The sequence below is a fragment of the Amblyomma maculatum genome, chromosome 9 (assembly GCF_055883805.1).
Source record: "Amblyomma maculatum isolate TAMU_Amacu chromosome 9, ASM5588380v1, whole genome shotgun sequence".
NCBI lineage: Eukaryota > Metazoa > Arthropoda > Arachnida > Ixodida > Ixodidae > Amblyomma > Amblyomma maculatum.
Genome location: NC_139352.1, coordinates 60,564,043 through 60,579,089, shown reverse-complemented (window position 1 = coordinate 60,579,089; position 15,047 = coordinate 60,564,043). Strand labels below are relative to the sequence as shown.

Genomic DNA, 15,047 nt, shown 5'->3' with positions numbered 1-15,047 from the left:
GGTTTAGACTTTTCGACGCGCATTCCAGTGGCGACAGTAGCGACACTATGGCGTCGACAATCAGTTACACTCCGACGAACGACTCGAGCCACTCGAGGATTGGCGAATAAATTCCACGCGGTCGAACGCTTGTATGGCGGCCAGGCCGAATGGAGAACAACTCGACTGGCATGTCGAGGAATTAGAATATGTCGAGAGAGTGTTCCCAACCGGAATAATGTGCAGATTACGCAAGGCGCACTCGCAGCACTGCGCATAGGGTATAGGTCTCCACTGCGTTAAAGCTCCGTAACGCGAGGGCGCCTATTTGCGAAGAAAAATGTTCGCTCAAATGGCTGCCCAAAGAAAATCTAGGGAACGAGGGGCAATGCCCAAAGGATTATTTCTCTCTCTCTCTCTCTCTGTAAGCCCCGCAGCCTGTTCCGCTCCAGTGGCAACGAGTCGGGAGGAACAAGTATTAAGTTCAGGGCCGCGTTGCTCGGTCGTTACCGTCGTAATCTCCACTACCAATACGACGTTGTTAAAAGCGCTCTCGGGCTAACGCGAGGCCATCGATGTAGACAGTCTCCCAGAAAACATGTGAACGACACTGCGCGCACGCACGTACACGCCTGTTACGAAATCATGGTCGAAATACACTGTCGTACAGGCATATAATAAAGCCGCGCGTTTCATTGCGCTGGTCGTAAAGCGAAGGCAACTGAGCAGATATAAGCAAAAAAGGATCCCCCGCTGCCCAAAATATACCGCGGTTGCGACCATACTGTAATCACACCATGCGATGCCACTGATCGTAACTTCTGGGCTGGGGGTAAGTGACGTCGCCGCGACGTCCACGGGACCACATCTCCGGCAGCAGCAAGAGAGATTTAGCACTTGTTAGCAGCCCACGCAAGCGCGATACGATGCAGTGGCGACTCGGGATCATCCGCGTACTGCGCGACTCGTCGACACGGTGCGTAATGAGAGCTTGTCCGCTTATCCACCGCGGTTAGTTTGAAGAACGGCTAGAACACGTCAGGTTTCTGCCGCCGCGGCGGCGTTTCGGTGGAGCCCATGTACTTACTGTGCGATGACGTCAGCCCATAAGCATGTCAATGATTCTCAGGTGGTTCGACATAATGAATCCGGAGCCCGCCACTTCGGCATCCTTCATACATTAGATCACGTGCGAGCGGCGTTTCGGTGGGGCCCATGTGCTGTGCGATGACGTATAGGTATGTCAATGACCCTCAGGTGGTTCGACACGATGAACCCGGAGCCCTCTACTTCGGCATCCCTCAAACAGATCACGCGCGAGCGGCGTTTCGGTGGGGCCCATGTGCTGTGCGATGACGTATAGATATGTCAATGACCCTCAGGTGGTTCGACACGATGAACCCGGAGCCCTCCACTTCGGCATCCCTCATACATTAGATGACGCGCAAACGGAGTTTCGGTGGAGCCCATGTGCTGTGCGATGACGTACAGTTATGTCAATGACCATCAGATGGTTCGACGTAATGAACCCGGAGCCCTCCATTTCGGCATCCCCCCTACATTAGATCACGCACAAGGGTTTCAGACGTTGAACAATCGTCTGACACACCGTGCATATCGAGGTTTACCTGCATTGATGGCGATTCCCCGTAGCTGTTCTGAAAGGTAGGTAGATCAGTCGTGTATAACAGCTAACTTATGCCAAGGGTTTAAAAACAACTTGCATACAGCTGCCAGACGTCTTTCGAACCACAAGTAATTTTTTTTTGTTTCGAAAATAATCAGTTAATTTGTCGCATTTTTTTTATAATTTACTTAATATCGACTTTAGGCAATAAATGAGATTTGAAAATTTGGAGAGCACCTTCAGAACCCCCTATTACATTTATTTGCGATAAAGAAAGTCGCACTTCTCTTTTTTTTTTTTCGATCTCCAAAAAAAAGCCTGCGAATTACAAGAAAAAAAAAACGTTACTAACGGATTCGCGCGCTACGGTTGCGCTGCTCTCAGCGGGGGCTTGAGCGAACGATCAGAAAAAGAAAATGTAAGAGGAAGCGGAGGGAGGAGGAGGAGAGGGGGGGGGGGGGGGGGGGTACAAGCGTTTTTAATCTTACTTTTAAATGTTAATTCGCAACAGCGTCTTGTTCTCTCGTTCAAGTTTTCCCCGGCACTGCTCTCGCCCCGTCCATTTGCCTTTCGCGGCGGCGAACATAGCGGAAACGAAACGGAGACGTCGCGATGACGGTATAACTGCTCGAACAAAAACTGCCGACAATAACGTCGCCTCGTCTTATCTCAGAGAAGAAGTTAATTACGGGGGCTTCCGACCACACAGTCCATATACACGCCAACATATGCTACCCGTTCTAACACATACCGGACAAGAAACAGAGACAATATGCCGACGGTATACACATCGCCCGGGCGTTTCGATTTTTTTCTACCCCGTTCGGGCTCCCGTTCTCGGAGCACGTTTCGGAAAGATGGCTGCAGTCAGAGTCAGTTAGTTAACCCCGATCTTACGCTGTCTGTTGGCCTAACCGGCTAGATCGAGTCACTCCCTCTCCATACCGAGTCCACAGGGAGAACACGCGCACTCTGCAAATGCCGAAAATCGGCTCGTCATGGTCGAGTTAAAGCGCTGATATCAGCCTTCGGTCCACTGAGCATGCGGTCGGTATCTCATCTCGGCCAGGTTGACCGCGTCTCGACGGGGAAAACGAAAAAGTTGGCTTTAAGGAAATGAAAGAGGCGCAGTTTCCGTTTCACTTCTTGGCGGACACTGAACCGCGGCCTTGAGGGAAAGGCCCCCGGCCAGGAAAGGCAGAAAGAGGTGCCGTAGTGGAAGGCTCCGGAATAAATTAGGCCAACCGAAGACATTTAACGTGAACAAATGTTGCACAGTACAAGGACGCCTTGGAAAGGATCGAGCGGCAACAAGGCGCGTCCAATGACCAGTGGAGGCGCGGGCATTGAACCTCCACAAGCGATTGCAATTTATCCGGATACCTCCACTACGGCGACTCTGGCATCCCACGTGCAGGGAAGGGATAAAGGAAGGAGTGGGATGAGAATAAAAAGGGAAGTCGTAATGAAAGGAAAGGAATGTCGAAACGGCGAGAAATTGCGATCATCTAACGGTGAGTAGCATCATCACATTGCAGCATGTAACAAAGATGGGAGGGAAATGGTGCCCGCTGTTTCTGCAGCCGAGCCCACTCAGAGCGCGAGCCGCAAGAATCACACCACCGCCCGGTCGGCACCGAACGCCCACAAGCGCGGACGTCACATGTGCAGCGGTGCGATGAGACGTGCGTACGCATATTCAGCGGAGGAAACGCAGTGCTCCGCACGCACACCGCGCGTGCACCGCACGGCACACGAAAACAGCACGCGTGTGAACATGTCGCCATCGTGCAGCGTCACCGCGACACGATTTTCGGGACGCGCAACGAGGGCAGAGCCGGACAAAACAGCGCTATGACTGACGTGTTCATAGCCTGCACGAGGAGGGGTCAAAAGAACCGCCTGTCCAAGCACGACACAACAGAGAAACCGTTGAGGACATCCTGAAGACGTGGGTGACGAGGCAGCTTGTCAGAATGGCGAAGAATAGGACGGATACGGTCTAAAGTATCGGGCCTGTTTCGGAACGCAGAAGTTTGGAAAGGGGGCAGGCGACTAGCAAACCCAGCGACATCGTAAAGTAAAACGGAGTGCGTTACTTTATTTGGTTTTTTTTTTTTTTTTTTTTTTTTTTTTGCGCCCCAGTCGGTTAACAATGCAACTGTATGCCTAAACTAAAACTAAACTGTCTGTCTGCCCACCCAGCCCTAGCCACACCTTTCACTCGTTCGGCGTTAGTATTGAAGCGAGGTGATTGAGACACAAGACGTTAAAGATAAGTTAATCTATAAGAAGCACGTGCCAAGGCAACGGAGACGCAACACCCTGCCATGTGCAAGCAGATCGTTACGTCGCCACCATGCCTGAAGAGCTTTTTGTATGGGTGTGACAGATGGGGGTATCTGTACCTGAGACCAGCTCACTCATACGGACGCAGAAAGAAATGCGAAAGCGGCACACGAATCGCGAGCACAAAGATTCTTGTTAGAAAATGGCCGCGGCCGATATCTTGCAGGAGGTGGAAGCCCTAGGGGAGTCTGCAATCAGTTATGCTGAACCTCGGGGGAAGTCTGAACAAGGTACCACTTCGTGACCCTTGAGCATGCTTTCACGCTTCAAACAAACGCGGTTGGAACCTGTGGCTAGGATGCCGGTGACAAATGCAGTCCAGGTTAGGATGCTTCGAAGGAATTGCGGCTGTCAACACCCCATCCATAACACGTCATATGAAAACTCCTTGGGCAAGTAACAGCTCTGATAAGGTGACCACTGGACTAGCAGAAGGTCCCACGTTTGTGCACGAAGCTTGCCGATGTGGTGGAGGCTCTTATCCCCTATCCGCCAAGTGTGCGGTATTCCGGAGCAGTGCGGGAGAACCGAAAACTGAGCGAGTTGGTTCATATTGAATAACTAAATAGCAGCGCCGCGACGATGGACACGGCAGAAGAAATGGTTTGGTTTGGTTTTGGGGTTTAACGTCCCAAAGCGACTCTGGCTATGAGAGACGCCGTAGTGGAGGACTCCGGAAATTTCGACCACCTGGGGCTCTTTAACGTGCACTGACATCGCACAGCCCACGGACGCCACTCCGTTTCGCCTCCATCGAAACGAAGCCGCCGAGGCTGGGATTCAATCCCGCTTTCTAGGGCACAGTAGTCGAGCGCCGTAACCACTGCGCCACTCCGGCGGGGTCGACACAGAAAAAATGGGACAAGCACTGACTAACAACTGAAGACACGCTTATTGAAAAAACGCAGGCATTAATACACGCACCGACAACCAGAACGCAAGCGCCACCCAACCACTTCTAATCATGAGAGCGTAGGTATTGAATTTCAGTCACGAAGCAGAACTGAAGGTGTGTTTACACACGTGTCATTATCCACAAGGATGTGATAGGCGCCATAAAGTTCCCGTGTCTACTTTTTTTTATGCCTACAAATAACTTTGGCTTCTTTGCAAATAGGTATGCATAATTTATTACCAGGGGAATCGGGGACCTAAGGGACAGTCTCTGTAATGCAACGCAAGGCGAAACGACGAGGGTCCTTTGCAAGGACGTGTTATGCTTGCTGGAATTACAAAGACTCAATAGAATACATGTGCGTAAGCACACCTTCAGTAGTGTATCATGACTGTGAAATTCAATATCTAGATTCTCTGTTTGGTTTGTGGGGTTTAACGTCCCAAAGCGACTCTGGCTATGAGAGACGCCGTAGTGGAGGACTCCGGAAATTTCGACCCCCTGGGGTTCTTTAACGTGCACTAACATCGCACAGCACACGGGCGCCTTGCTTTTCGCCTCCATCGAAAAGCGGCCGCCGAGGCCGGAATTCAATCCCGCACCCTTGGAAACAGATATCTACACTCTCATGATTACACTTCGTCTCACAAGATATCTGAAGCACTTGGAAAGGCAGAGGAGCCCTTGCAATTAGGCTCCTAAGTGCTTCTTGCCCTTTGCACTATAATAGAGAATTGTGCTCCTACTGTCACCCACGCCAAGAGGTTGAGGGGGCGCATGCGTTCTGGTTGTTGGTGAGTGTATTATTACCTGTGTTGAGTTGAGCTCATGGCCATGGGTGGAGGCAACCGGAATTGTGCTTTTTTTTTTTTTTTTTAACTTCAGTTGTTACTCAGTGCTTGCCCCTTTTCTTTCGTGTCCGTCGACGCGGCGCTGTTATCTAGTTGTTCAATCCGAAGCAGTGACTCAAAATGCACAACCGCGTCACTCGAACCCAGTGTCCTGGATTCCAGACTTTCCCAATGCTCTTGAGACCGGTAGTAGTAACTCGCACTGAATAGACAACAAGCTATGGCAAACATCCGAAGGAAACGGGACTTCCACGGTTAAGGCCAAAATGCATTCAGCGAATTCGGCGCGCGCTTAACAGTTTTTCTTTTTCGGATAAAGCCCAGAAATCCAACTGCTGGATGCTCGTAACATGATTTCGTCCATTTGTTCCCAAATGCTTCAATCAAAAAGTCACCCACTCTACACTGTGCGAGCTATAATTCTCCTGACAAATATGAGAAGACAACTAGCGACCACAGACAGGTTTTTTTTTTTTTTTTCTTTTTTTTTTTTTTTTTTCGATTCTTAGAACGGAACGACGAAAATCGAGCGCCTACTACGGACAGAAACAGACAAAGGCAAAACGACGCGACACACACGTCATTCAAAGTGGTGTTGTGCAGAAAACACGTTCCTGCTTGTTATTATTATTTGAACACAACCCGGTTTCAACGAAGCAGAGACTGGTCATTTCTTCAAGCCGGCTCAACAAAAGTCTTTTTGTCATCACACAAAGCACCATTTCACGCTCACCGATTTGTTTCAAGGTGGCGCTTTTCGTTTTTGTCGCAACTGTACCTCAACAAAACCTCATTTTCGTAGCGCGTGGTAATATACTGCAAGCAGATCGCTAGCGAAAATTAAAAAAATAATAATAATAATAAAAGGAGTAAAGAAAGAAAGCAGATATTAACTATTTTAAGCATCCCATCAGACTCTCTGTCATCGCTCTGCAAACTAATACACCTTAGTTCCTAAAAGCCACCCCAAATTCCCCCCCTTTTTTTTTTTTTTTTTTCATCCGATGCTTGCACTTTTAAATTATTTTTGTTTTCTAAACGAAACTCGGCATTTCGACCTAAATCCGATCATCCGACGCGTCTGACGCCGACAGTCAGCGCCTATTTAAAGCGTCCCCGAGAGAAATAAATACCGCACCGCAGAGGAACAGATTTTCTCTTCATTTTCCATCAAACAGGTCCACAGGAATCCTGCCAGTGTGTGTCCACTGTGCGATGAGCTTCGCAAGCTCCGGCGGTTGCGGCAGGGGCTAACCGAAAATAGCCGATAGCGATGAACGAGTAAAGGCCGCAAAAGCTAGGGCCCTCCCTTATCGTCAGCACCGACGACGCAGAACCAGGACGATGAGGACGAAACACGAAAGCTCGTCCATGCGACAAGGAACAAACGTACAACACACGATGCGTGTCTAATAGCTACTGAAAGTATAATGGGCCCGCTCAACGGAGCAGCGATTTAATTCAGCCGGCAAAATCATTACAAGTGCGGAAGGGGGCGGGCAACAAACCACAGCACCGTACAGTTGTCTCCGCAAGGGAGGACAAACATCTCTAATAATTCCATGGGGTTCCCGACGACTTCGAAACACATATATACACACATGAATAAAAAAAAATCGCGCACGCAATGACGCGCGGCAAAAATGACATCGGAAACAGTGGAAGGCGTATTCTCGTCGTCGTCTGCCTGCAAAAGCGACAGCCAAAGCAGACGACAAGAGCGCAGACACTGAGCTCAGCGACGCGTCCTAGCTTTGTTCTTTCTGCTTACCCTTGTTCTAGCCGCTTTCGGGCGATGACGTGAGAAGGATGCACAAACGATTTTCTCGCGCTCCGCCGTCGCCAAACGCTCTCGATCGCGCCGACGAAAACCGGGAAGGGTTTCTCAGCACTGCAGCAGTCACCCCCCCCCCCCCCCCCCCCACCACCGCCGCTTATTGATTTAACTCGCCAGTGACAGTTACAAACAGTGGGTGCAGCACCACGGGCCCGAGCGGCCTCTGCGACACTCGCACGCACGAACAACGCCGCGGGAGCAGCGACGGCAGCAGCGGGGTCATGTGTCGTGACAGTGTGTCAAACGCGGCGGCGGCGTGCTAGCGGTGATCATCGCGCACACGACAGGGATCGTTTTCAGCTCGATCCGCACGTAGCGCGTCGGACTAAAGCGGGCTTTTTTTTTTTTTTTTTTTTTTTTTTAACACATGCCGAGCTGCATGCTTGCGACCACCACCGGCCACCAAGCCGCCGCTGCTGCTGTTGTTGAAATGCGGCGAACGATAATATGATTTTTTTTTTTTCATCACCTCTTCCTCCCATTCTCGCATCTTTCCCAACGCAAGTACTACTGAAGCGGCAGTTCGTTCCGCACGGCGCATAGTACACACACTGCACATTAGGCCCAGAGACGATGGGAGCGATAGAGACGTGCGCTCAAGGTGCTTCTTCGTGCGAGGGATGCACACTCCCAGGAAGAAAAAAAAGAACACAGAGGGCGAAACCGAAGCGCCGGATGTGAGCAGTACCGAAAGGAGCCGATGCGACTGCTCAAGCCGACCGTTAACCTAACGGTGATGAGGGAACGCACGGATGGACGGATGAACGAACGGCCCGGGATCGCACGCGCCGCCAATAGCGTGTCGCCGCTGAGAGAGACCGCGAATGTGGTCCGTGAAAGCAGCACGGCTCGACGTCGCCAGCGCCCGCGGAAAAACGAGTAGAGGAAAAGGTACGAAAGCAGTTTTGCACTTACATACGAACTCGCCACATGAAGACTCTCACCAGCGTCCGATGGACTAAACAGGCTGCGACCTGCGGAGAGAGCTTTCTTTCTGTCGATTCCCACTGAACCGGCCAGTAATGGCGCTAGTGACGCGTTAAAAAAAAATGGCGTAGTTCGCAGCTGCAGCAGCTGCAGAACATCTGGAAAACGTAGCATGATAAATTATGGGATCAAACTCTTTTTCATAATTTAAAGCAAAATGTTACTCTTTATCGCCTACCTTCATTGCTCATTTCAAGGATTACAAGTACGACTGCAAGCAAACTGCAGCCAGCGAGTTCTCGGTGAAGAGAACGTAATGTGCCCTGAAATAATAAAAGATGTAACTCTAAAGAGCTGCTTTTAGAAAAGAATGTGAACTTTTTTTTTTTTTCCAATCTTGTCCAAGGTCTACATTTCTTGTAAGGAAAAGCTCGCCCCCTATCGTTACACGCAAAGTCGGAAAAGGAGAGTTCGGCTAGTCCTAGGCCAAGTTCAACATGGAGGACGCATCATCGCCAAGTCGTCGCCGGCTAGCAAAGTTGAAAGTGTCTGTAAACTATTTTCTGTGGATCTAAAATTTATTAGAATCTGTTCGGTTTCCATTCAGACTAACAGTGAATCATGTCGCAACACCGGGCGCTTTCAGTCGCCCGCGGCGCATTCGGATTCAGCCTCCAGAAGTGGAGCACTTCGACGCGCCTCAAAGTCTGCCGATACCACACACTGGGTCCCCACTCCAGACACCGTCTCAAACTTTACGCTCGGGCCACAAACCTCCAGAGCGCTCGAAACATAGTTCTAGTGGCCAGGATCTTACGCGGGATGCTCAAAGTGCGTTACATCGTCCTGGGTTCCGCTGTGGCTGGTGGCGCGCACGTCTCTAGGAAGTACGAGGAGTTTAAGGACAATCTGCCGGACTTCGGCTGGATCAAGGACGTGCTTCCGAACCAAGACCATTTCGACAGGTTCCGCGCGTCGGTGGCCAACATGAAGGACAAGCTGGGCATACCTGAGAAAGGGCTGTTCAGGACCGGTGCTAACGTGGCTGCCAACGGCCTCGCCAGCATCGGCGAGTGGCTGCAGAGTGTCAAGTTCGAGGGCTCACCTAGCGTCGTGCGCAACGGCCTGGACGACTTCGCCACCGCCTTGGCCGTCGCGCCGATCTTCTCGACTCAGCAGCAGGAGGAAGAGCGGCGCCAGAATGAGCGTGAGCGGATGCAGAAACTTCAGGACGAGCTCATTCAGGTGAATAGTTTTAGATCAACGGATGATTGGCAGGAGACTGAATGGCGTGGGTTCTTGATTGAAGGATCAGCAGCACCCTTCATCCCACAGATATCCTGGCTTTCTTTTTAATCTGTTGCCTTCATGTTTAGCATTAAAACTGACACTTGTTGCGTAATTGAAAGCAGTAACCCTTGTACATTGGTCAATAATTTTAAAATTGCAATGATCGTGAGCGCAATAATCAGAAGAAACAAAAACGTGGACACTCTTGAAAGTGCTAAGTTGAGCATAAAGCGAGCCCTAATGCTGCACTTATATTTACCTGGTTTTGCATCCATTGCAGAGCTTTAAACTGTGATACCGTACCAGCTAACTGTGATACCGTGACAGCCCGGTCCTGTGCTAGCTGCATTCACTTGACCCCTGCGAACTTCTTATCTGCCCACCTACTTACTGCACTCCTGCTACGCTTTCCTTCCCTTGGAATATAGTTTGTTACCCTAAGCGACCATCGGTTATCCCTTCACAATACATGTCCTGCTCATGCCCATTTCTTCTTGATCTCCACTAGCGTGTCAGTAACCTGAGTTATTTCTCTGCACGCTTCTTACGTTACCCCTACCATTTTCCGTTCCATAATGCCATAAGGCCAATTCACACTTGCAAGTCACAAAAGATGTACCACTTTGCAACTGTGCTGAAATTTCGGGTGCCATCTCTTTGATGCACCTTTTAGCATGACCTTGTGAATCTGAAATTTCTGGATTGGTTCTTTCAGTGACACTTGACTTGACGTTGGCTTTTGTGTCCTGTTTCTATGATTGCGTTCATGATTTGTAGCCTGGTACATGCCACCGCAGCCAACTGCGAAGTTGGGAACTGTTTGTAGAATATGGGCAGCCTTTGTACAATCATTTTTTCCCTGCTCTACAGGTGCAAATGAAATACCAAAAGGAGATCGAGCGCCTAGAGAAAGAAAACCGGGAGCTACGACGCCAGGTGATGCTCAAGTCTGAGCAGGGCCCAAACCGGCGCAAGATCAAGAAATCTCTCATTGACCTCTACTCTGAAGTATTGGATGAGCTCAGCGATTACGATTCAAGCTACAATGTTCAGGACCATCTCCCACGTGTGGTCGTCGTGGGCGACCAGAGTGCTGGCAAAACGAGTGTCCTTGAGATGGTGGCACAAGCACGAATTTTCCCACGTGGTGCAGGTGAGATGATGACCCGAGCACCAGTCAAGGTAACGCTAAGTGAAGGACCATACCACATCGCCAAGTTCAAGGACAGCTCTCGAGAATTCGATCTGACTAAAGAGACCGAGCTCTCAGACCTCCGGAGAGAGGTCGAAGTGCGGATGAAGAACAGTGTCCGTGGAGGCAGAACCATTAGCACAGACGTCATTTCGATGACTGTAAAAGGGCCAGGGTTGCAAAGAATGGTCTTAGTCGATCTTCCAGGCATCATCAGCACAGCAACGACAGAGATGGCAGAAGGCACCAAGGATGCCATTAGGGAGATGACAAACCAGTACATGAGCAACCCCAATGCCATTATCTTGTGCATTCAGGATGGCTCTGTTGATGCTGAAAGGAGCATAGTCACTGACCTTGTCAGCCAGGTAGACCCCAATGGTCGAAGAACTATCTTTGTCCTCACCAAAGTGGATTTGGCTGAACAGAATATGGCGAACCCAACACGAATTCGCAAAATTCTTGATGGAAAACTTTTTCCCATGAAAGCGCTTGGCTACTTTGCTGTTGTGACAGGCAGAGGAAGTGCTGAAGACAGCATTACAGCAATTAAAGCCTATGAGGAGTCGTTCTTTCGTAACTCCAAGCTGTGCCGAGATGGCATCCTGAACATGTCCCAGTGCACAACTCAGAGCCTCAGTTTTGCCGTTTCAGACTGCTTCTGGAAAATGGTGCGAGAGTCAGTGGAGCAGCAGGCTGATGCGTTCAAAGCACAGCGGTTCAACCTAGAGACAGAGTGGAAGAACAGTTTCCCACGAGTGCGAGAGCTAGACCGCAACGAGCTGTTTGAGCGATCCCGCGGCGAACTGCTTGACGAAGTGGTCAACCTTAGCCAGCTAAGTCCAAAACACTGGGAAGAGGTGCTTGCACGCAAGCTGTGGGAGAACATGTCCAGCTATGTGGTCGACAGCATCTACCTTCCAGCTGCACAGACTGGCAACGCTGGAAACTTCAACACCGCCGTGGACATCAGGCTGAAGCTGTGGGCGGAGAAGCTTCTACCGTCGCAGTCTGTAGAGGTGGGCTGGGAGACACTCCGAGACGAGTTCCAGGTGCTTTTGCAAAAGAGGAAGACGGCAAAGGACCATGACCCACTATTTGACCGCCTTATGGAGGCCGTCGTCAAGGAAGTCATTAGCCGCCATGTTTGGGAGGATAAGGCTGTAGATATGTTACACATGATTCAGCTTAATGCGCTCGAGGATCGAGTGGTGCATGACAAACACCAGTGGGAACAGGCAGTGCGGTTCCTGGAGACCACACTACAGCAGCGGCTGCAGATGGCTGAGGTTAGGGTTCACGACATGGTTGGTCCCGGGCTAAAGGAGCAGTGGTTCTACTGGATGTCACCAACAGAAGAACAGAGGCAGCGGGCTGTTGTTAAGGCTGAGCTGGAGCGGCTTCTGAGTCACGAATTTCTCCAGAAACATGGCCCTTCTCTAACACAAGAGGAGCTCACCACGGTCCGCAAGAACGTCCAGGCACAGGAGATAGACGTGGACTACAAGTTCATCAGGGACACGTGGGATCCGTTGTACCGCCTGCATTTCCTGCGCCGCTCTCTGGCAAAGGCCAACGAATGCCGGAAAGGTTACTACCTCTACCACCAAGGCTTAGACTCTGACCTCGAGTGCCACGACGTAGTCTTGTTCTGGCGTGTGCAGCGCATGATGCACACAACTGCCAACGTGCTGCGACAGCAGGTCATGAACCGCGAGGCCCGCCGGCTGGAGAAGGGTGTCAAGGAAGTGCTGGACGACTTCTCGCAGGACAACGAGAAGAAAGTAGAACTGCTCACGGGACGCCGTGTGGAGCTTGCCGAGGAGCTAAAGAAAGTGCGTCACATACAAGAGAAACTGGAAGAGTTTGTCAGTGCTCTGAATGCTGAAAAATAAGTGCAGCAGAGGCAGCGTTAGTGCTATTTCTGTTTTCCTATTTTGCCTTCCGGACATTTATCCAGCCGATTTGCTGCAGCTCGGTGCTGTAACCTGTGTTTCAAATGCTTTGGCTCTGTACTGAGCTGTTAGGCATGGTTTAATGCTTCAAATAAGACCCAACAACAACAGCACTAGTCAATAGTGGTAAAAGGGCTGAAGTATGGATGTCTACTCCGAAATGTAGGTGAATTTATAGCCTCTTCTCTTTTTAGGCACCTGCTTTTTGCAAACTCTTCAGATAACTTATACATGACTTTTTGCACTTATGTGCTATGTGAATGGTGAATGATTTTCTTGATAAAATTTATTTTTCGTCAGCATTAGCATTACCATGTGCCGATTATTATGTAATGAAATTCTACTGCACTGTGCATCTGTGATTGAAATCTAGTAGCTTGTAATTACGGTTTGCACTCTTGCATGTTGGCAGAAAACAAGCAGCATTGTTTGTGCCTTGTTCAACTGCTTCGGCTTCTTGTGAAGATAATGTGTAGATAATAAAACAGCGAATTCTGTATATATTACTATAGTGTTATGGCCGTCTGCCTGCTGTACCCATTTAAATTCACATGTATTTGAGTCGTTGCTGGGCAATAAATAGTGAAAATAGAGGCGATTCATTATGCAAACAGGTAGTGCTCATCCCGACCCGATACCGAACTGAGCAAGCATTGCACCGTGCATCAGTTGCACACTTCTGGTGGTGGCACCTCACAGCTCCTCCTTGAGCTACTTTGATTTAGGAACTAATCGTTACAGCACTTTTCACTGTGATGGCTGGACCATTTCACTTTCATTTTCTAAAAATTTGTAGTGCATTTTTTTTTTCTTTTTGACAGCTCATATTTGGACCCATGATATTGCAAACAACATCGCATCATAGTTAATTCTCTACATTTACTAATTCCTTGCGCGATAAATGTGCATCAGTAGTAGCCACATGAAACTATAGACGCTCAATTTTTGCTCACAGGCTTTCTTCTTTCAGATGATGCATTATACATTAGTTTGCACAGGAAACCACTTCACAGTATTCATCTATGATTACAGTAAAACCTCGTTGATATTTTCCTAATCCATGCGATTTCCCCATTTCATTCGCTAAAAATTGTGGGCAGTAAAACATCTCCCCTAGAGTTACACTATTTTTTCTCCCGGTTAATATGTCCCCAGATAACAAGATTTCTCAGTTCCTATGTTTGAAAGTTTGACAAATTGTGGTCGTGTAATACGTTTCGCGATCAACCGGACATGTGTTAATGAGCGCTCGTGACATGAAAAACATCAGCGGTGCTCTCCTGCCACAGTTGCTTTCCTGCATTGCCTATGTGCAAAGGGGCGAAGCATCAAAAAAAAAAGAAAGCTAAGCAGCTAACATACGGGGCACCATTTCCGCGGAAACATGACTTCACGAGGAGAAACCCGTTGGCTTCTTTGCATTGCCTTAGGGATATAGGGGTGATCCATTTGATAACTACAACTATTCGCTTGCATATGAACATGCCAGTTTTGGGGGACGCAGCATGTGCAAAAACGAGGCATATGTAACGTGGCTTCTCCACATGTCACTGATGTAAAGGGTCGAAGCATCCAGGAACAATCAAGGAAGCTATTCCGACTTTTACTGCCTTCTATGAACCAGATTTGTTAATAAATCTCTTCCGCCTTTAGAACAAAGCTGATGCAGATGGAATTTTGCAAGAGCTAAAAAAAAGGAGCTGTACATACTGGATGTCTACAAATGCTAACCTACACTTTTACGTGGTGAATGTCTTAATTATAAATGCCTTTGTACTTCATTCAGCAGTTAAATTTTTTATAATCAGGCAGTTCTGGTCATAGGTTTCTTTCCCGCATATTTTAAAAAACGTATCAACAAGGTTTTGCTTACTAAGTAATTTATAACTGAATTTCTTTCCGACTCTATTTTGGTCTGGTCTTAGTAACTAAATGATGGCTGCGATGAATAAGGAGGTTACATGAGAAGGGAAAGAGGGGGTGGGTGGAACACTGACAGCTTGGAAGTCAAGATTCTTAACTCTTAATCACACACCACCTTGGTTCATGCAACCAAAACACACTGAAATGTAGCCCCATGCCATTCGCCTCGTAGTCAACTGGACACCTGGCCGCCATCACAAATTGGCTAGCACACAACTCCAA

General features: G+C 49.1%; 2 protein-coding genes across 2 annotated transcripts in view; one reads left to right on the top strand and one right to left on the bottom strand.

Annotated features, from left to right (window-relative positions):
* Nca (neurocalcin homolog) overlaps positions 1-8,577 on the bottom strand; it is a 102,885-nt gene extending 94,308 nt beyond the window's left edge. Inside the window, exon 1 of the mRNA XM_084578843.1 lies at positions 8,454-8,577. The gene's annotated coding sequence lies outside the window, so the exon portion shown is untranslated. The remainder of the gene's footprint in view (positions 1-8,453) is intronic.
* A 346-nt stretch (positions 8,578-8,923) lies between these two features.
* On the top strand, positions 8,924-13,495 carry Opa1 (Opa1 mitochondrial dynamin like GTPase). The gene is made up of 2 exons (XM_084578840.1): positions 8,924-9,710; positions 10,626-13,495. The coding sequence occupies exons 1-2, from the start codon at positions 9,087-9,089 to the stop codon at positions 12,840-12,842; spliced, it is 2,841 nt and encodes a 946-aa protein (XP_084434966.1). The 5' UTR covers positions 8,924-9,086; the 3' UTR covers positions 12,843-13,495.
* The last annotated feature ends 1,552 nt before the right edge of the window (positions 13,496-15,047 follow it).

Coding starts and splice junctions, on each gene's coding strand:
- Opa1 (XM_084578840.1), top strand. CDS start 9,087: ATGTCGCAACACCGGGCGCTTTCAGTCGCCCGCGGCGCATTCGGATTC. Junction 9,711..10,625: donor TTCAGGACGAGCTCATTCAG/GTGAATAGTTTT, acceptor CCTGCTCTACAG/GTGCAAATGAAATACCAAAA.